The sequence below is a fragment of the Hoplias malabaricus genome, chromosome 17 (assembly GCF_029633855.1).
Source record: "Hoplias malabaricus isolate fHopMal1 chromosome 17, fHopMal1.hap1, whole genome shotgun sequence".
Classification (NCBI taxonomy): domain Eukaryota; kingdom Metazoa; phylum Chordata; class Actinopteri; order Characiformes; family Erythrinidae; genus Hoplias; species Hoplias malabaricus.
Window position 1 is genome coordinate 24,656,550 of NC_089816.1, and position 23,444 is coordinate 24,679,993.

At 36.8% G+C, this 23,444-nt stretch overlaps 1 protein-coding gene across 1 annotated transcript in view; it reads left to right on the plus strand.

Moving 5' to 3' along the window:
• Nucleotides 1-23,444, plus strand: part of si:dkey-237h12.3 (teneurin-3) — a 164,148-nt gene that overhangs the window by 30,009 nt on the left and 110,695 nt on the right. Inside the window, exons 2-3 of the mRNA XM_066648563.1 lie at nt 1,183-1,632; nt 7,048-7,323. Coding sequence (XP_066504660.1) covers nt 1,368-1,632; nt 7,048-7,323 — 541 coding nt within the window. The 5' untranslated portion in view covers nt 1,183-1,367. The remainder of the gene's footprint in view (nt 1-1,182; nt 1,633-7,047; nt 7,324-23,444) is intronic.

Genomic DNA, 23,444 nt, shown 5'->3' on the forward strand with positions numbered 1-23,444 from the left:
CATAAGCACATTTGGGCCTGTGTGTGTGTGAGAGTGTCTGTGAGTGTGTGTGTGTGTGTGTGTGTGTGTGTGTGATGCCAGTGGTGATGTTTTATCGTGAGCAGCTGTTTCTGTATCTGCTGGTGGCTCCGAATGAGCAGTACACTGTGGAGGGACATGGATAAGTATTAGCGGGCGGTTAGCGTTCATGCTTCAGTGAAAGTGTAAGTGTGGCAGGACGCTGGGATTTATGAGCCTGCTGAGATTAACTGGCTGGATTAATGGAGTTGTCCCAATAGTACTACTGATTATTTCTTTTTTTCTCTCCCCTTTCTCTCCCAATTCTCTCTCTCTCTCTCTCTCTCTCTCTCTCTCTCCCAATTCTCTCTCTCTCTCTCTCTCTCTCTCTCTCTCTCTCCCAATTCTCTCTCTCTCTCTCTCTCTCTCTCTCTCTCTCTCTCTCTCTCTCTCTCTCCTGCCTCTATTTACCACAACCCCTTGTAGACTCCCCTCATAATTAGTAAATTCAACTTTAATCTACACCCTTTGTGGACACACATCAATTTTGCACACACAGCTTGTTATACCGCTCTATAAAACACTGATGGAGCAGCTCCATATTAGATCTCCACGTTTCATGCCAAGTGTTATGTCTATTAGGGTGTAAAGCCATCCAGCGTAGGGCTCAACTTAAGTGTTAGCCAAACTGAATCCTCCTTTACATGAAATATATATATATATATATCACACGAAAACAAATACATAATAATCAAATAAATAAAAATGTAAAAAAAAGGATGTCAGTCCTTACTGCTAAAACTGATTATCAATATTACTATCACTTTATTATTATTAGAGATTATTAAAACAGTAAATGGATAGTGACCTGTCTTTTATTTATTTTTTTCCCCACTCACTTCTCCTTTCAGGCCTCAGCTGCTGATGTCTTCTCTTATTTGTCCTCTTATTTGCTCTCTTTCAACAGCTCTTTCTCGCTCTCTCTCTCCCTCACTCCATTTTGTCTTATTATTCTTTCGCTCCTCTCATTTTTCCCTTATTGAATGCTGCTGCTCTTCTAGATAGAGAGGAACAGCTTGGAACAGACAGTTCTCTCAAGTTGATAATTTCTTCAGCCCTCTTTATTTGACAGTTTCTTTCAGCCACTCTCATTTTTCCTTCTTTCCTCTTTTCTTTTTTCCTCAGTTGCTATTGTCCCCTTCTTCCTCGGAGCAGGTGGAGTGTAACTTTGCCTAGAGGAAGTGTGGAATACCAAAAGTGAAGGGGAGAGGAGAGGAACAAAAAAGAAGAGAAAATTAAAATTACAACACGCAGAAAAGCTCAGAAGGAGGTGAGCCGAGGGAGGAAAGGAGGAAAAGCATGAAGTCAGGATGGAGGTGAAGGAGCGGCAGCCGTTCTGTTCCCTCTCTCGCACTCGGAGAGAACGAGGGAGAGGCGAGAGAGAAGAGGAGGAAGACAGAGGGATGGAGGGGCTTAGCGAGAGGAGGCACGCGCCCACCTCGGTTCTCACACAGAAATCCTACAGTTCCAGCGAGACCCTCAAAGCCTTCGAGCAACCAGCCGGCTCCCAGCCGCTCTACTGTCATCGCATGCCTGATATGGTCCCTGCGGAAACCGAGGAATACCGGACAACAGGTAAGTGCCCAGTCCACAGTTCCAGATATGACCTACATAGGCCACAGGCTTTAAAAATACATTTTTTCACAGTATTATGAAATATATATATCACATTAATTAATCACTTCTGATCTTAGCCATGTAGGCCGTATTTTCATTTCTGGATTTTTCCCATACATATCACAATAAATATATGCAGTCACCTAAGGCGAGCTGAAAAATCTGATATTTTTTTCTAAACTATGCAAAGTTCTTTCATATTCTCTGATGTGATTGATTAAAACTACAACGTTAACTTGTGTGTTTTCCCCAAAAAATGGTTTTACTTGTACCTAGGGTTTTGACTTTTTGGAATAAAGAGTATTTCCGATGTTTTATATACAGTGACAGTGTATTTCTTTTACATAATACCTTATTTGTTAATTTCATATTCAGTTTCTATAATTAATCAGAGCCATATATTTTACATATATCACAATGTATAGATTTCAGAAGTGGGCAGTATAGATTTTTATACAGTGTACATATAAAAAAGAAAAAGAAAAAAAATGATTGTTAAAAAAGCCATAACACGTGTCCGTTTTTTTCTTCAATAACATATGTCCTACAAACTGTGTGTGTATGTGTGTGTGTGTGTGTGTGTGTATCACGATGTGAACATATTTATAAAAATGTAGTCACTTCAGGTTTGCCGATCTATGCAAAAATGCGTATCGTGATAGATTCCTTTTTTTTCTGAAAAATATTATTTTATTTTTGTTTTTGAATTAAAATGTTACAATTGACTAAATTTCAAATAATTTTATATTTGAAAAAAAAATCTGTAATAAAATTAAATGCTTTATATACCATATTTTAAGTGCCTATAATAAATATAAAAAATGCCATGATATATATATATATATATATATATATATATATATAATATTTGGCTATAATGGGGTAAGCATCTAACAATTAAACCTAAAATCTACATAATATAAACATAATTAAGATAAACTACAACAACACAGAAGGAGATATTAGCCCATTAGCAACCTCAGTAGCTGCTGCCATTCAGTAAAATGTGGAATTTAGTAACGAATAATATATAAAATAATATTAAAATATAATTTGAGAGTCATTACATTGTCTATACACTGTTTTATTAGATCGCAAACAGGATTAGTAGATATCATTCCATAAATAACCTCAGAAATAAAATTTTACAGTAGACTAAGGGATATTTGTATATAAACAAAAGATGTATACGCTTAAAATTTACATATTAGTGAGTAAACAATCTATAAGTGCTGAAAGACCTTCAAAGACCTCTATAAAGCAAAACTCTGATGACAGAAATAAGAAGATAGAAAATGATTTATATGCAAAATGGTATGCAGCAGGCAGAAAGCCACATTTTGTAAAGTTAGTCTGATGAAAGAAGAAATGATCAACACTAAACTGGAGCTTTCTATTTAGGCTAATACCTATGGCACAGGAAAAAAAATGAAAACAACAACAACAAAAAAATAAAAAATCTGTACCTCTTTTGCTCAAAGGAGAAGAAGCAGTGATGCTCTAAAAATCCAATCTGATCCGGTCTGATAAGTTTAAGCATCATTTAAGACACTGCCTTCACCAAATTTTAGCCCAACAGCAAACACAAAAATCTTGCATCATCCTGGATTTCAGCTCCAGTTTAATCAAAGCCTGTCACCATCTGCATCCTGCTGTTCTCTGGGTTTTTGACATTATGGTTTAAAGTGCAGTAAAATCATGTTTTCAAGTCTGAGTTAATCTCACATTTACACATTGGAAGGTGTTTCCATCCAACCCATAAACAACTAAAGTGACCTTGATGCGCTCAGTGTATTTTGATGCTAAATTTATCATAAACAAATACAAATTAGAGCAGTGTGAACCAGTTGTGTGTGTGTGTGTGTGTGAGAGAGAGAGAGAGAAAGAGAGAGAGAGAGAGAGAGAGAGGCAAAGGCAGAGACAGACAGATAGGGTGGGGTGTGGGGCGGCTCTTTTAACCCGTGAAACTTCATGTTGTCACTGCTGAGGCAAAACCATGTATTTCCATTGGGTGGCTTGGCCTAGAAGAGGCTTTTGTGATTTGAGTCTGACTGACTTTGCTGAATGCGCATGCGTGAGCAGGGGATCCAGCCGGGGAGACAGGACGCTGGGAGTTATAGGTTTGTGTACAGAATGAGGCTCCAGTGCAGAGATTCTCTAATAAAAGATCAGACTGAGTTGCTCACAAGGCAGGTCTGGTGAATTTTAATCACACCGGGCAGTGCATCTCGCAGACCGCCTGTGTTTTCTTTGGACATCAGATGTGTGGAAGCCCCCAGCACAGCCAGTAAATGGCAGGGGGGGAAGCATGTTACGAGTGTGAGAAGGGGAACATTTTCATAACCAGTTTGAGTGCATTTTACCATGTTAACATCATATTTAAAATAAACATATAAAGCATTGGTGTATGTTTCCAGCTGAGTTAAATCACTTGCAGTGTAAACTGCTGTTATTTTAAGCAGCTGCTTGCATCTACCAGCTCAACAGCTTACTGGTTTGGAGACGCAAAGTATTCTACTCACAGCAATGGATCGGCATATCACTCCACAATTCGGTTGCACCGTATCACATTTACTTACAAATTATTTCAGATTTGTTGTTGAATAATTCTTAATTCATAGTTAATGACATGGGGAAATCAACCATTTTTACGGCATTATCAAAAACAATATCAGTCAGTGTGATTTGCTGTTTAATGACACACTTGAAATGATGCACTTGTTAAGATATTGCTAAGTAGCATCAGATATTGAAAAACAGAACTCTGCACACATCCCTCTACAATGGATGGAGGCTTGCTTTCTGAAACATTAAACTATTTTTATATTGCAGAGGAGTGATGTGAATTTTAATATTCAAACAAACTGCAGACAGAAAACCGGCTGTTGTGCTAAAGGGGAGTGATATTTATTTAACTCTACTATCATATACCTGTGTCTGTGTACTAGCTTTAGGCAAGTATGTGTTTCCACTAATAACTCAAGGACACGGCACTCGAAAATCAAACATACAAACTAAAAAAACGTCACTGTAATTGCATTTTATTCAGAAATAACTAAGTCCATATACAGTATTGAGACTATGCTGTATGTGACTGAATATAAATATGCCGAATAAATAATTTAATTAATTTACATTGAGACATATTTTCTTATGTATTTTGCAGTTTCCTTTTTTTGTCCTTTACTCTGGTTTTGATAAAACAGAAAAGGAGGCTGTAAAAACAGAATATATATATATATATATATAGTATTTGAATAATAAAATGACCAGAAATAATCATACTTTCTTTATAAATCTGTAGAAAAGTCTAAATTCTCAACAAATGTGGACTTTTGAAAACTGCAGGAAATATAGTGACTAAATATAAAATTCTATTGATTTTATAACAAACTGTACAGAAGTAATCATTTCTCATAATCACTAAGAAAATGAGTAGATATGAATAAATATATAGTACAAAATATTTAAAATAAGCAAAGCATATGTCAGATGTTTCTTAAATAAGAGTGCAATATTAAAACATTGTAAACAAACATACAATGAAATGGATATGACGAGAAAATGGCTAGTAGCACTTATAATTGTTCTTAAAATCTAAAGGTGTTTGGCAATTTTAACTGAAACATCTTTAAAAATGGAGTATATGAGTTTGAAAGTTAATTATTGCTGGGTATAGCGCTATAAAAAAGTCCATGTATGTACTTGTCTTTGTTGGATGGCCTCATTTTGAATCTGTTCTTTGCGGTAGCCCCCAGCACATGTGGCCCTCTTCTGCTGATTATTCGCAAATTCCTGAAACCATTTTATAAATATTTGATGCATGATCATGATAAGGCAGTTATTAGAGCTGTTTCCAGGGACCTGTGCTGTAGTTACAACTCATTCAAAATTAATTTCATTAAAAATCACTCTCAGTTGGTTAATTGCGTTTTACAGTGCACTCCACAGCCCTGGGCCGTTTCTTACTGGGTGGGGGGAGGAGGGGGGAGGGTTTAATGAGCCTCCATGTTTGGGATTTTTTTTTAAAGTATGGGGTGTAATAATTAATAAACAATATATTGTTTCTGTTACAACAAAAATGTGCCACAGAAGCTGTTTTAATATGTTAGTAGAGCCTCTGTGGCATCATCAACGTTTGTCCTATATTCATCATTAGTGAATTACAGCTGGGGATATTCCACACAATGTAGGCAGAAGTTTATAGTAGAGTTTTTTTTTTTGGGCTGTAAAAACGATATGTCTGGATGTTTAGAATTCCACACAATCCATGGAATCTCTATATTTTATACACTTAAGGCATTTCACTTTGGTTTAAACCAGTTATTTAAATGTCAGTATATTCACTAGCATTCAAACCCAGGATATAGGCTTTTAATCATACAACGCTTAGCATACCATATCAGATTCAAACATATTCTTAAAAGATCAGGAAGAAAAAAGGGAATATTCATCATCTGATATGCGCTAGGTCTGGAGTTGAATACTTAAGTAAGTATTACACTTTAAGCATTGAGTCAGAAGAATTAACAGAAATAAAATACAGAGCAAATAATAATAATAAAAAACAACAACACTATAAATGTATAACTATATCAGCTGTTTTCATATATTGCTTCAAATGCATGGGTAGGTATTTGATTATTTAAATAATAGGTATATTAATATTTTCTAACAGTGAAGACCTTTGAAATAACAATGAGGGATGTATTCATGTGTATGTATTTATCTCTTAAGCACTCATTTAAGTATGTAATGTTATATCCAGATATATCTATCTGTAATATCTGCCCAGTGGTTCTATTTATGTTGTCCAGTAGGCCAGATAAAGAATATTTGTTCTTTCTCAAAATAATAAAACATAAGTGGAACATTTGAGCATATAGAACGTGCCGATCATGTTTCTATTTATTTACTTATTTATTTGTGAGGCTGTGAACATTCTGACCTACATTCGAGTAGCATGAGAACTGGTATCGTGTTTTGTTTTGTTTTTTTTTTTGATGAAGGAAAGTCTGCAAAAGAAGAGAAGACAGATTGTCACCAAGCAGCACACTGCGAGGCAAAAGCAGCCTTTAAATATTACATCTTAAACTTATATGAAGAACTTATGCTGAACTAAATAGTATGACCCGCATATGCAGACTAGCTGCTTTGACACTTCTAGTGAGTTCCACTGTCAGTTGAAAAATATAATTCAAAATAATGACAAAAAGTGAAACATTTGGATATTATTGCTAAAATTGTTATTAGTAGTATCTGAGAGCTATCATACTGGTTAATAACTGTTCGTGGGAAATGACTGTGTTTTTGTGATGGAATGCCTCTACATTGTAATAATGTGTGATTATTTTTTTCCCTCTCCTCCTCCAGGTCAGACACTCTCCTTGCGGCAGCTTGGTATCTGTGGCCCGGTGCCTCGTCGTGGTCTGAGTTTCTGTGCTGAAACTGGGCTCCATCACCATGTGCAGTCTGCCGGACCGGACCACATCCAGAACATGGTTGGGGGAATCTCTCCGGACTGTGGCATTAGACTGTGGGGACGTGGTATAAAGTCTCATGGACATGACTCCCACATGTCCAGCCAGTCAAACTCGGCCCTGACCCTGACGGACACAGAGCAGGACAACAAATCTGATCATGACAGCGGTGAGTGAGAATACGCACACTCACAGACATACACACACACACACTCACACACACATACACACAAACATATGGCGTGGGTTAATCACTGAGAAAGATTTTATTTATATATTTTTTATTTTTAAGGAATTATAAATTTCTTTATAATGTTCAACTTTCATTTTATGCCCAATTTGTGTTTTTTTAAAGGAGTTATGAATGAAAGTAATGAATTTGATGGAGAGTTATTGTTGTGATGTTTGAAGTTTTTTGGAATAACAGTGGTCTCTTTTTCCCAACGTTTAACTTATTAAACAGAAACTATAACTGTTTTGTTCTTTTCAGAAATGTGTTAACTTATTTTTACTTCGAAATTACCAATACATACATCATCTCAGGGATGTCCAAAAGCTTACATCTGAATATAGTTCATGTCACTTACAGTTCATTTGTGTCATTGGAAATTAAATAAAAATAAAAAATGACTTCATAATACAGAAAAATAAGGGTCAGTTAAAAAAAGTCTGTAAAAATGCACATAAAATGTGGCTATGGAGAATGGAGATGTCACAAGCATGTTTTAATTGATTCTTTACTAAACTACATATGGAGTCAATGTTACATATGCTTTTACTATGCTTTATATTCTGCCTTCACCATTCCAAATTAATGTTGTAAATGTGTAATTACATTTAAACTGTGAAGTGATATAACAGAAGACTTGTAAGGGTTAAATGTTCCTGTTAGTGCATTGCTAGATTCTGCTGCAGAGGCATTATGGGAATTGTAGGCGTTTGAAGTCAGTAATATGGATGTTCTAATTTAGTGGATGATGTTGGCCTGGGGAAGCTTTCGGCCAGCACTGAAACACACACACGTAGGTTACACTCCAGAGTGTTTTCACTGAGTGTAAGTGGGACAGTTTTCTCTCTCTCTCTCTCTCTCTCTCTCACACACACACACACACACACACACACACACACATACACACACAAAACCATACACACAATGCAGCATGGAGAGCTGCTCACCGGTTTGAAGTGCAAATTGGTTCATGTTGGAAAGCGAGTGCCTGAAGGAGTGTGGGAACGGCTTTGAAATCAGCAAATCGTCTCTGCGCATCAAACACACGTGTGTCAGACAACTGGTTTTAAATAGATTTTTACCTAAAGGGCATATAGGGGACATACGTTAGTGTGATGAAATTTAGCTAGGGAAAACAATGTGTGGCTGTTTGTTATCAGTTATGGTACATCCGTAGCTCACGATGGTTATAGCTTTTAGTAGAATTCTCCAAAGGTCCTCAAATTTGTAGGGATACACAAAGATACATGGTATGGTAATGATACATATCAGAATCATATCAGTGCATGTGTGTGTATCAGTTTGCATTCTCCTCTCTCTCTCTTGCTCTCTCATATATATATATATATATTATTCACTCTCCAAAATTGCTTGGTTTGTTCCTTCTTCCGGTGCTTTAATGCTTGTCTTACATAGACAGATAATGCAGTTTTAAATGTTTTTTTTTTTCTTAGTTTCTTAGTTTCTTAATTTTTAACTTGCTTTTTAAAAACACTGAAGTTCAAAAGCATGATATCATCCTATGAAGTCTCTTTGAAAATGCTGTTCTTAGTGATGTGTGTGTGTGTGTGCTTCTGTAGTCGCGTGGACATTAGTGTGTGTATGAAGTCCCTGATATTTTTGCATTTCTGTTTTAGATTTTTTTTTTTTCCATTTTCTTCCATCCTCTTTCTTGTATTCATGTGTCCTAATATAATGTAATGCAGCATGTAAGCAACTGGGTTTCAGAGCACAATTACTGATGGTTTAAAGGGTCAAAATACATTAATAATGTATCACATTGATATGTAGTTTTCAAACCAAGATATTTTAGTTCGCAATTTTGATGTGTTCAGTTATTCTACAGTATAAAAAAATTATACTTCTATATATTGTAGTCATTTTGGTTTTGAGGTCAAGATTTGATCCACTTGAACCGTTAAAATCATAGCCTCTTTGAACAATTTGAACAGAGGTCTTCAAATTCAGATTTCAAATTTAAATTTTACTTCTGCTATTTTAGTTAAACGGCAGTGATTACAAAATGCTGTGCTGGAAATTAATGAACAGAATTCAGAGTCTAGATTTGAAGGTCACTATTTAAGATTTAATAGGCTGTTTTGAAGGAAAGGTACTTTGTATGTGGATGTGTTCAGTTTATAAACTCCACCCCACACTTTAATAAGGTATGCTCCCACATGCCTACTTTGATGATTTGATGAAAAGTGAATGCATAGTGATAGAGTTCCCCTGTCCTTGGTTGTCACCTGCCGCACGTCCAGTGAGTTTGTAAGCTCAGTGAAACATTGCAATCATGATCCGGGTGAAGTGATTAAAGGAAATGAATGAATGAATGAATGAATGAATGAATGCATGATCAGGAAAGACATTGTTTTGAAGAGTCATATTTTGACTGGTTATTTTTGTCATTACACACTATTCTTTCATTCCTTAACTAACTCTACAACTTTTAGACTGTATTGTGTTCTATCCAGCAGCAGCTAAGTGCCATACCCTGCAGACAGAAAGTTAATTATTCTCTCAAAGGAGCTGTATGCTGCAATCAAGGCTGGAATATATTGAATATAAGTATTGGGAGCTTGGGTTCAGAATACACAAATTAAATCTGTATTCACATTTCATAGGCTGCATTCAGAATACCCTTTATATTTTTAAAGAGAATACATTTAAAATATTTATCTCTAATACATTTGTACATGAATGTAATCAAATCCTCACATCTATGTTCCATCCTTCAGTGGAATAGCTTCCCATAGATAGTCTTACTGCAGTAAAGGCAGTAGAAATGATTAGTATCCTTAAATGCAAAGTTTGTGATTGTAAGTCTGTTTCTGTGCTTAACGCTGGTCTAATGTGTTGATGAAGCCCCAGTGCCTGTAAACAAGTAAAAAAAAACAAAAACAAATTGTCTCAGTCTGGTATGCTAGTCTTTGTCTTTCTCTCTATGCTCATGGGACATAAAAGGCATCTGGTGTTGTTTTAGACAAGGGAGAGAACTCCAAACATTAAAAAGCATGAACCAAAATGAGAATTGCTCTATTCCTGCTCAATATGTGGGTAATATTGACTGTTTTTTGGAAATTTCTCTGGAAAGGTGGAAATGTCTCTGAACTTCAGAGATGGCTAACTGCATTACCGTAAGCGCTAAAAAACAAAACAACTCGAGTTATAAATGAGTTTCTGTGGTAATACAAACAGTAAGTAAAATCTTATAGACATGTTAAATTTTAGCCAGGTACCACCTTAAATGACGCAGAGCTTAGAACTGCGCTTGCCCACAATCATAGACGTTCCCTTTAACCGTAGAAAACTCTATTAACAGTCAGTGTCACATGTATGTTGCACTGTATATTTTGTTGTGATTTGAATTTGATGAAATATTGGTGTTAATATTAACTATTCACTCCACTGCAATATTATAGCAGGGTGAAAGTAACCTTTCTATATCTCTGTGTTAATTATCATAGATTCATCAATATGCATCAGATTAAATTATTTATCAATACTGAGTTTTGGTAATGACTTGAAAAACAATACAAAAACAAAGCAAAGAAGAACAGCCTGTATTGGTTTATACGGTTTGTTATCTCACTCCAGTCCATGAGTCTGCGGTCTCTGTAGGTACAGTGATTATCAGCTATTTATTTCCTTAGCCATGTCCTTAATTATTTAAACATGATGAAATGGCCTGCAACTGTTAGCATTTATCATCCTCATTCTAAAGATTTTATTCCATTTTATTTTAAGTAAGGGCAGAATAATTACAGAACCCGTGTTCCTAATTAAAAGCCTGAAGTTAACCCCTGTAAATACATTCACTGTTCATTCTCTCAGCTCCACTGACCATACAGGAACACTTTGTAATTCTACAGTTAGCGACTGCGGTATATCGGTTTCTCTGCATAATTTGTTTGCCACTTTCACTCTGCTTTTCAATGGTCAGGAACCCAACAGGACCATCACAGAGCAGGTATGATTTGGATAGTGGATCTTTATCAGCACTGCACTGGCCCTGATGAGATGGTGGTGTGTTAGTGTGTGTTGCTTTGGTAAACGTGGATCAGACACAGCAGTTTTTAACAGTTTATAAACACAGAGCACTCACTCTCTGCTCTACTAGACACACATACCTGTTTATCATCAATTCTTCATTAGTCCTTCATTAGTAGTCACTAGTTGCTCCTGGCTGTTGAGGCTGTTTGGCTGGTGGACTGTTCTCAGTCCTGCAGTGACATTGAGGGACATAAAAACTCCAGCAGCACTATTGTGTCTGAGTCACTCATACCAGTACAACACACAGTAACACACCACCAACAAGACATTGTTACTGCAGGTCTGAGAATGATCCAGCACCCAAATAATATCTGCTTTGTGGTGGTCCTGTGGGGGCCTAGCATTAGATGAACAACAGTTTGTAATCGTAGAACGACAAAGTGCTCCAGTAAGGTCAGTGACGCTGAGAAGAATGGACCGGGAGTGTAGAACCAAGGAGGTGGTCATAATATTATGGCTGATTGGTATATACAGAGAGAGAGAGAGAGAGAGAGAGAGAGAGAGAGAGAGAGAGAGAGAGAGAGAGATGGTTATGCTGGCCTGTTCTCTCTTTAGCTGAAGATTTATGTACACATGTAGATGGGATCGTGTTTGATGAACCGTTCCCTGCTGAGACACTATTATTACACAGACCTTACAGAGCCTTTAAATTAAAGAGACCCTGCTTTTGCTCTGCAAACAGAGAGGAGTCAGTTAGAGGCTGCACCAAAGGGTAAGATATGCCCCCCACCATCCTATGTTTTCCTCATCTCCTGATCCAATTGCGAAAACAAATCTCATCTTACATAGACTTAATGGCTATGTTCATATTCTGAAATTCCACCTGGTTGACTCCTTCCCTGGGGGAATGTTTGGGGTCAGCTGATGTAATATTTTGTCATTGGTTAATAGTGATGAGAGGGCGAGAGTGAGCAGTGCATTTGTTTTTTATTTATTCCTTTTCTTTTAAAGTGAAGATGTAAAGGTTGTCCTTTAGTACAGCATGTCTCCCCATGGGCACAGCTGGCCTAAATTGTTATGTACATGGATTTTCATCATAAAGAAACAAAGTGGTTCACTGGAGTTTTAAGGATGGGCTGGGATTAGTTATACATACTAGCTAGAGTGATCCTTGGCTACATTTTAATCACAATTCTTGGTAAATTGTACAATTAATTTTACCTCATTTTCTAATTTGGTACCCATTTCACCAAGTAGATGTGTCTCCTTCTTTTTCAAAGTGCTAACTGGAGGGTGGGAGTTAGTGCATACTTTCTCTGCTCCTCTTAGAAGACAAATAGCTACCAATTTTGGTAACTTCTGCTTACAGGCTCCAGCTTTGGCTAGCATTGCACTGAGTGATAGGGGTGGAGATAGAAGGCCATCCTATCTATCCTGAGGGAAAGAGAGAGATGACAGTTATGTTCTCTTAGACCATAGATGTCTGTTGCTTCACTGGGGAATGTCTGCTCATTGGACTGTATAGTGTACTATAGAATAGATGAATTTAGAGAGTTTTCCAACAACTCTAGTTCTTGGGAAACTTTTGTGCTATATAATGTTTGAGGTTCTGCATTACAGTGATTCCGTATATATATATATATGAACTTATTTTACCAGCCTCTAAATAATGCATTTTTGCTATGAATTTTGGATGATGTGCCATCAGAAATGAGTGCAGATTGAAGATGGTTTTGCAGCTGCTGTTTGTGGGAGTCCGCGAATCCCGCTGGTTCCAGCTGCTTTGAACAAGTGCTCGTCAAGTGTTTAAAAGCATGAAGGGGAGACGTTTCTACTAAGAATGAAAAAAATCTCTAAAACATCAGTGTATTTCTGTGTGTCTGCTACTTGCATTTAAATGTAGGATGTGGTTGCCTTTGTATTTAACCTAAACGGAGTGTAATTTTATATATAGCCTCACTTTATTTAGCATTTCGCTAGATTACAAACCAATTACAGCATGACAAATCAGTCCATAATTACATCCCCAGCTTCTAAAAGGAACAAGTCTGGGGAACCTTTGCTGCTTCAAATTGTCAGATTAGATGAAAGGCAAAGCTGAAAGGCTTTTTAAAGGCTGTTTTAATGACCAAATGATGATTGAATATAAATTTAGAAAATTAGAAAATAAAGAGCTGCCTGGCCTTGAAGCCTTTCCCTCGAGGAATTCATTGCTGGTGTGTGTGTGTGTGTGTGTGTGTGTGTGTGTGATCCTTCATTCTTCAGCAGCATAGTACCTGCCAAGTTCATTTTATGTCTTAAAGTTTTAGGTTACTTTTTGTCCCTTTGAGGAACTTGCGCTAATTTGTATTCTTGGAAGGAATGCTGGAGGCTTCCAATGTCTGGCCAGGTACGCTCTGTGACAAAAGTCATCAATGTGAACAAAAGTTGGACGAGCTCTTCGTTTGGGCAGAAAATAGCCTGGACACCTAGCTGCCCCCTGCTTTTGTCCGGTGCACGTCGCTATTACTAGTGGATAAATGACCCTCACACAGAGTTATATAGAGTCTGTGTACTTTCTACTTAAAGGAATTGTTTGGTGAAAAAAAGAAAATCTTATTTCCACAGTTTCTCCTCTTACACTGAATGTAATTGATCAGCCAAGACATGTTGATAGTATGTCTCTAACAAGTAACAGAGCTTAAATTAGCACATTTCAATTAACATTAGTACAACTGCATGTCTACATTTTCACACACTTGTCTCAAATTAATTTTAAGTGTCCTCAAATAGACTGGCTTATGTATTTTTGAAACCATGTCACCAGTCTGTGCCAGTGATGTTTAATTGAATTATTGAAATAATAGCCTGCAGCGATGGAGGAAACCTTCTACTCATTACTCTTTGCCTTTTGGAAAAAAAAAATAAAATAAAAACACTGTATATGCACACTGTATATATATATTTGCATAAATGAATAGAACCAGGAGGGGTCACACAGATCCAGTCACACAGCTCCACAGACCTGAAGGTTGTGTGTTCCAGTCCCGCTCCGGTGACTGTCTGTTAGGAGTTTGGTGTGTTCTCTCTATGTCCGCGTGGGTTTCCTCCGGATGCTCTGGTTTCCTCCCAGTGTCCAAAAACACACTTTGGTAGGTGGATTGGCGACTCAAAAGTGAGTGAATGTGTGAGTGTTTGCCACCCTGTGAAGGACTGGCGCCCCCTCCAGGGTGTATTCCTGCCTTGCTGGATAAGGGTTACAAACAATTAATGAATGAATAAATAGAATGGAAGTTACACACTACATGTTTCAGTCATCGGACAAAATAGCTTCAGGTTTCAGGAAAATCAGTCATGTTTGTGCTTTTGTAAATTTAGATTACGTTAAGCCAATCTAATTGTGTATTTGAAGATTTATACCTGCAGTTTGCAGAATGCTAATTAGCTATATGAATAACCTTTTGTTTCTTTTTTGTCCATTGCAGTTCACATGAGATGAAATAACTAATTAACAGCTTTATAGTCTTTGGATCACCAAACCGTATTTAATGTAATGCTAATTATCTTATAGATCTATTCCACTGTATGTCATTATAATGGCTGTTTCACAGTGTGAAAAGGAATCGTGAAGGGAGCAGTTTGAATTTAATTTCAGGCCAAGGATTTTCACTGAGCAACAGTCTTCCTAATCTGGAATTCTTTCTGGAGTCTTCTGGAGAAAGTCTTTGGTGTCTTTGCGAGTATAATGTAGAGGTGTGTGTGTGTGTGTTGGGGGGGTATCTGGTGGGGGGCATCTTGCCTTAACAGCCAGAGGAGGGTTTCTTTTTTTATTCTTTGTCCTGAGGATTATTAGGGAATGGAATTACATTTTAATCAGAGCAGCTTATTAATGATCCTGATCACAGTGTTTATAGTCCCAGAGCGGCAGGCACAGACAGGTCTGTGTGTGTGTGTGTGTGTGTGTGTGTGGGTGTGAGTCAGACAGACCAGACCCTCACAAACTCTTCAGCAGGGGTGCTTAACCAGCCATCTGTCATGGCTGTGATTTGTGGCCCGCCTTGGTTTATGACACCAAAATATTTACTGGATTGATGGCGATGGATGCTGCTTTCGTACTCGTGTATGCACTCTCACGAACGTGCAGTCGTGCTCGCTATGGTCAGGGGTGAACAGCCATCTGCGCGCCTCTCGCAAATCCAATCAGTCTCTTCTAACACTCCTCAGCCAGCGTCAATGTGTGTGAGTGAAGGTTTTTCTCTTTTTTCTTGTCCTCTGTGCATGGAATGCAGAACTTCAAACAGAAACGCTGATGAGGTAAACGTTTGATGCAGACTCATTATGGATGGTCTCTAAGAGAGTACAGACAGAGTGTCCAGTAGCCACAGTTCACACTTAAGAGAACCACACACACACACACACATGCATACAGTTTAAACTTTAGAATGTCTTGTCAAACTCATTTCTTTTGGTCCCTTAACACTTCATACAATGCAGATTTACATATTTAAATTTTGCAGTGGGACACCTCAAGGTATTTGCAGACAATTTATTCCAACTGTCAATAATTGTTTAAATGAAACTTTAGTGTAATAAAATTTTTTGTAACTATATACAAACCCCATTCCTGATAATATTTGTAAAAATGCAATAGAAATATGAACCTGTGATTTCTCCATTTTCTTGAGATTTATTTAGACGTCTAAAGTAGAAAGAAAAGATTTCCAACATCCAAATCCATGATTTTTTAATAAACCTTTTATTCGCACTTACACTCATGCTGTGCTTTTATAGGCACCCAAACCATTTAACATTTTTTGGCACATTAGTAAGTCTCCTCAGCAAGCTCCCTAATGTGCAACATCACCTAGATGATGTGATTGCACCATACACCAGTTGAAACATGGAATTATCTGACCACAGCAAGATTCCACTCCCTTTCAGACCATCTGAGGTGAGCTTGGGCCCACAGAATACAGAAAATGTGCACTCACAAGTCAGTGTGACAGTATTTTTTTCACAATAACATAACAGATTCTAACTCAGTGTGTTGTCTGAAGGCTCAGTCGTCAGAAACAGGTGTCCAGCGTTGTGCTGCATAGACTAAAGGTTCAATAATTTTAGTTTTAGCACAGAGTGATGCGTCATGACCCTTTTTTAATTGCAAAGAGCCATGATCGGATGTTACTTGCATAGTTGTATTGCCTTGTTGTATCACCTGCTTAGTATTTATTTTCAAAACTTGCAACTTGAATATTCTATAGATTTTCACTTTTTTATTTTAGACCTACCCATATTTTTTGATTGTGCTGCAGGCAATGTATTATACTTTTGTTTATATTTACCAAAAACAATCAAGATCAGAACATACATTACAGTTTTTCTCTGCACATTTGTCTATTACGTAACACATTCAAGACAATGAACTAATGATAGATTCTTGTTTGTATCAATTCACAAAATGTCCCAATTTTTCTGGAAATATGATTTGTATTGATATGACTTTTTTCTTACATATTCTACTCTAATACATGATCACTTTGTTTTTGAAATATGAAACACTTTGTCAGTATTACCATAACATAAACCTCAATGCTGACACTTCGAATGGTGTCATAAAGAAAGCAATGATTTGGATGATGATTGTTTATTTTATTATCACTCCAATGTGATTTTTATTTTAACATACCTTCATCCATGTTGGTCCCTTTGTCCCTTTAGATCATTAAGTAAGTTTAGTAATGTCATTACAACTTCATGAAGAAAGTTAGAGTCATTTACAGATCTGTTTATAATTCTGTATGCATCTAAAAATACACAAAGTCATTCAACACAAATTGCAGATCACACACAGCACTCATTGTTGCCCAAAATATGTCTCTCATTTTATGCATTACTAGTGACCCGATTAAACAGGTTCAGCTTTTATTCTCTGCAAATATTTGTGGTTTTTAAAGAAAACAGAATTTGAATACCAATCATCTGTGTCCATGAGACAAACAGCTTTGAAATGCACAAACAGATTATTTCTAGTGCTCAGCACAAAAACGGTCCCTCTGAGAACGTGTTTATTTGATGAAGTGGATTATTATTACCCATCAATTTCTCATATATCAATGACAAAATCTTTTATATGAAAACAAAACTTTGAAAGTGTCTATATTTAATAACAATTAATGTATATATATATATATATATATATATATAGATTTATTTGTAAAGAGCTTTTTACAACTGATACAAATGTGGAAGATATATACAGAGAGAAAGAGAGAGAGAGAGACTTTAAGACACTGTGTTTAAAGTATTTTCCACACCTCTGTATTTCTGTTTATCATGTGACATATGGTCAGTGTCTAACACTGTCAAATCTTCCCTTTTCAGTTATCTGTGATGTTAAAGCTGACCTTCTCCAGTGCCCTTGATGTTTACCCCTATAGCACTGCAGGAGACTCAGGGCCACTCGCCTTTGAAAGTAAAGGAGATGTTTATCTCTTGGAGGGAGCTGTGATAGCACCAGCTGTTGACCAAGGCACAATTTAACCCTTAGAAGTTGCAGTTATTGCCATTGGGAAAATTGATTTGTTATTCTCTGTTGAAAACAAGCAGAGAAATTGTGTTGAAAGTGTGGATTCTAAACCTTCCATATCTTCCACATTTGTGTTGTAAGCAGAAGCATTATCAGATAACCTTTTTTTTAAATTTGATAGGAAGTTGGGACTTGTATACTCATCATCACCATCATCATGATCATATTTGCGGCTTAATCCATTTCAGGGTCGCGGATGCTTGTATACTCCTACAGTGTTATTCTTTACATGTCTGCTGTCCACACACACACACACACATATGTGTGTAACTATATGTTCAGTATGATGTAATTGTCACAATTATTAGTACTGACAAAGATAAAATATCTTATATCAGTTCATAGAGTTATAACACACTTCACTGACAAGGGTAATTCCTTTGGGTCATTCCTAAATTTGAACAATTATGCAATTATGACAGATTTGATTAGCTATAATGAACAATATAAAAGAATAAGATTAATCTTGATGAATGATTTTACATTTGACAGTCCTAGTACATGTTCCATAAATCGACAGTACAGCAAGACATATAGTAATGTCTCTATATTCTAAAGGTCATCTACGCCACTGTTTCTTGGACTGAAACCAATTGTGTTTGAATTTTTCATGCAAAAGGACTGGCTCCATTGCTCTGTTGAATTGCTCTGCTTCAACCTCAGGGTTGACTTTCTCCATGTTGCTGACCACAACCTCCACACTATTGTCATTTCCTCCAACAAACCGAGTTGCCCCTGGAGCCTTTCCTGAACTCAGACGCTGGGGTCGGTTGCACATCAAACGGTGATTTTTTTTCACAAAGTGTGCTGCGATGTCCAGACACCTGCTTTGTCATTTCCTCCTCCAAGGACGAATGGTGGTCAGGTTATCAGTGTAGCGTTTACATTCAGCAGAGATTTTTAGTTTTTCCTGCAAGGCTAAGAAGCACTCTAAGTCCTTGGTCTAATCACATTGGCTTTTTGACAATGTTGCAGGGCCTCACTATATTTCGTGGGTCAATTAGTTCGGTCAGTTCAGTCACAGCTGAAATAGAACTGGACAATCTGTATTAAGAAAAAAGGCATGACTACAGTATCAAATAAAATGGTCTGCTGATCTAGATGTTTCCTTCAAAATATGAAGTTTATACGCTGCGTTCTGTGTGAATATTTACCAGTGTTATCTGACTACAAAATAAATTTTAACCTTTGAGATTACATTACAGATTCATATTACTATGTTTAAAAACAAATGGTTAGGAAGATTAAGGGGTGTTCTTAATGCCCTGTACCAGAGATAGTTGTATCACTGGACACAGGGGGGCTAGGCTTTATCAGCAAAAACGTTGCTCAAAAATACTGTTGTATTCCCCATGGTCGCATCACAAACAAAAATAAAATGGATGAATATGTTACATATTGAAAATTAGCTCATTAAAATCCCAGTTTTGCTCATAACAAAACTGTAAGACATTCTATTTGTGAAGTGTCACTCCCTCCTGAGCCACCAACACAAGCTCAAACACCCAGTAACAGCTGAAATAGGCACTTCCTCACTGCTATGAGATGTAGACCTGCTTTAGTGCTGATACTGTCAGCATTTTGGAGGTATATGTGGGAAGGAATGTTATGTGGATTTAAGGATTGGAAGAAGCTTGCCTTAAGTAAGTAGGAAGCCAAGCACCCCACATAGCATCATACACAAAGTAGCTATAAGCAGTTATCCAGCTCTGAACATTGCACAGTCTTCTTTAACATTGAAATCATAGATACTAGAAAATCACCAGCATATTGAAATGACATTGGTTATTACCTTATCTGCAAAATAAGATATGAGACACCAGTTTACATTTTTTATGAGCTCTGAGCTTTGTGTATACTTTGTGTATTGCACATTCTAGCCTGTAGATACAACATGGGAAGTAAAATCTGATTTTCGACTTGCCAAAAAAGTTAGATACATAAATAAAAAAAAAAAAAATGTTGCAACATAAAATGTTACAAGCTCATTCTGACTGACTCAGAGTATTAAACATGACCTCAACCTTCATGTCTTTGAGGACAGAATGAAGGACTGATGTCATGCTTATCAGATGTGAGAAAATGCTTCACTGGCTTCAATGTCATCCACTTCATTTGGAAACTGATGACTCCATTTGCACATTTAGCATCTTCTGAATCACTTCACTTTGTCATTGGGTTGTTTTGGAAGTGTTTCATCACTATTTATAGCACTGTTGACCACTGTTGACTTCTGCAGATGAATTTTTTAAAGCTACACAATGCTCTGTTCTTTTCGAATCATCTTGCTTGAGGAAGTGAAGTGTAGCATTAGTAATAAAAGTCCCTTTAGCTCGAAGGCAGATGCTTGAAATTGCCTGTCATCTACTCATCAGAACCATCACTGTCACAGTCTGGATCATTAGCATTTTTTCCCCCTGATTGAGGCACAAACTGTGATATTGGTCACAGTGGAACTGTCAATGTCAAAAAAGGTTTCCTACCTCTGACAAAGTTTACTAGAAGATGAGGAATTTTAGGCTGATAACAGAGTGGTGATTCTCAGTGGTTTGAGTGTAATTAGTGACCCTGAGGTAGAAGCTAGGTTTTTGTAATTAATCAATGGACAAGTGAGTTACTTAGTGAATGAGATGCCAATCCACAAAAATTGAAAATTGCTATGCAAATATATTTAAATATATTTCTAGAAAGGATAACATCTTCAAGAGAGAATTAAAGCAGGCTACACTACACTACATATGGTTGCCAGTGGGTGTAAATAAGGTAATGCTAATGCTTCCTGGTTGCGCTGTGCTTTGTATGTTAATCGCCTTTGTAATATTGGCTTATGCTGTATAATATAAATGACTGCAGTTCTTTCAGATTTCATTTACAGACGTCCCTGTTGCATCAGAATTAAACCCTGAATAGATAATAATAATAGCGTTAGAGCACAAAGTAGCGCTGTAATATAGTGCAAATATTTGTTAATGGTTCCTATATTAACAGTGTTTCAGTGATAGTTAGTAAATCATCAGCATGGAATTAAAGATCCAAAACTGATAGTTAAACATGTGAAATGGATATGTGTTAATGGAAATGTTATTACATCTGTAGTATCTATATAACATCTGCACATAATGTACAGTATATGTTCATGGCTTTCAATTATGAGCTATATTATACATTGCCTACAAACATCACTCTGTTCCTCCAGAGGATGGGCACAAACGTGCTTTTTATGAGACGTGAGGCCAACCCAATGCTTCTTTTTAAAATTCTGATAAGCTCTGATAAAGCCATGCCAGAGCAGAGAGCAAACAGCCCAGGTCTGTCATATCACCTGGCAAATGCCCTAGCACCATGAGCAGAGAGATGGAGGGAGGGGTAGATGGGCATCCTACCCACCCAGAGAACAAGGCTAATTGTGCAGTCTGGGTTTCATGGCTGAGATATCATTGAGGATCCAACTCAAAATCTTCTGGTGATAGGGCCATTGCTTAGACTGCTACACCAATCACAAGCTCCATGGTTTATGCTGCTCATATGTCACATATTTAACCATCTCTATCACTAACATATATTATTTATGTTATTTGTCTCTTTTTACTCATTTAAAACGTTCTATTTATTTTTCTTGAATATTGTAAATTGTTGTCACGTGCCATTGTGTTAGCTGAAGATTTGTACTGACTCATAAAATAGCTTTCAATATTCCATTCTCTGTTTTTCTTCAGTATTGTAAATCCAATACGTTTGTGTATTCAACCAGACAAATTCATTAAATTTGTACATACTCTGTGAAAATATTTTAATTCCGATTCAGCCAGAGATGAAGCAAGATAACCAAGTTTATATCTCTACTGTTTTTTTCATTTTGTTGTGTTTCTTTAGGAAGGCATTGTGATAGAAAGGTCAGAGCCTGCTACTCTACACAATGCCATTGATCAGCTTACATTTGGATTAGTTTCTGATGGCCCTAAAATGGGCGCTTGTTAAATAGTGTGATTTCTGCTACGCCTCGACAAGTTCAGCCCACTGACTGTCTTCCAGTTCACAGATGGCAGGAGATTTTCTCGGCTTTTTAGGATTTTCTTTTTCTGGAAGTGTCACTCGCAATTATGCGCATTGCATTGTTTTGGAAACAATTACAGGAAGCAAGTTTGTCCTTGCTGGGTTTTCTCCTTCTCCATCTGTGAACACAACAGAACCATAGTTGAAATTTGTGGGAAAGATTATGCATCTGTCACAGTTGTAACACCATCTTGTGTCGCTGGAATGTTACCTTTTAAGGAGAAAGAAATATAGATCCTAAATTATTATAAATTTCACTTATTGGTTTAAGTATTGGTCTGTTTATCATGAAATGTTTGTACAGTGGTAAAGGGAACTTGGTTTTCTCAAATGGTGTAATATGATGTAACACTGTATATATTGTGGACAAACAAACACATGCACATATATTGATATATTGAGGAGTTCATTTAATGTAGCATTTTTGGTATTTGCAATTTTTTTGAATACTTCTGCAAGTTTGTATTCAAACTGTCTTTGGACACTATATTCATTATATCACCAATAACTGCATCAATGTGATTAAAACAACCTTAGACTCTTGTTTCTATCTCTGAGCTTTATTGTAGTCTTAGTGGAGTCTTGCTGGAAAAACCGGTTCTTCAAACAATAATAAAAAAAATACACGGTTTTTGTTTTCCTCAAAAATATTTATCTTTTATTTTACACATTTTATGAATTATGACAAACTTGACTTTAAGTTAACTGTTTCAAATTCGTAGCTTAGAAAACTGAATGCCTCTCTGAACATTGCCTTAACTGGTTTGGAACATAAATGCCAGAGACACAATTATATTTCAGTCTCAACAATCACATATAAAAGAAATATGACATATCTGGTGGTTTTGCCCTAGGAAGTTGTCTTGGTCCCCTTATGTTTTTGCTTTTGCTGAATCATATCACAGCAAGGACACAATATTCATTTTCATAGCTGTGTGGATGATATAGTGTTACACGTTTTTGTCGAGACAAATGAGGTGAATGCCCTATGCACCCTAGCAACTTTTCTAAACTCATTCTTTTTTCATAACCATTTCATCCTAATCAGGGTCTTGATGGGTCTTGAGTCTACCCAGAATAATTGGCAAGGCAGGAACACACACTGCAACGCTTCCAGTCACACACACCAACATATCTGGAAAGTGTTACACAGCTAATCAACTGAGTGTTTTAGGAGAGAGGGAGGGATTCAGAACACCCAGAGGTATGCAATTGTTTTTTATTTTAAGTAGACTGGATTATTGTAATGCTCTGTTTTACTGGTCTTCCAAAAAACTCAACTGAGAAGCTACAGTAAATTTAAAATACTGCTGCTAGATTTTTAATGGAAGCAAGGAAGAGAGAGCGCATTACTCCATTTCTAACCACATTGCACAGACTCTCTGTTCTTTTAGAACTGTCTTTAACGCCCTTCTATTTGTATACAAAGCTCTTAACAGTTTAGCATGCT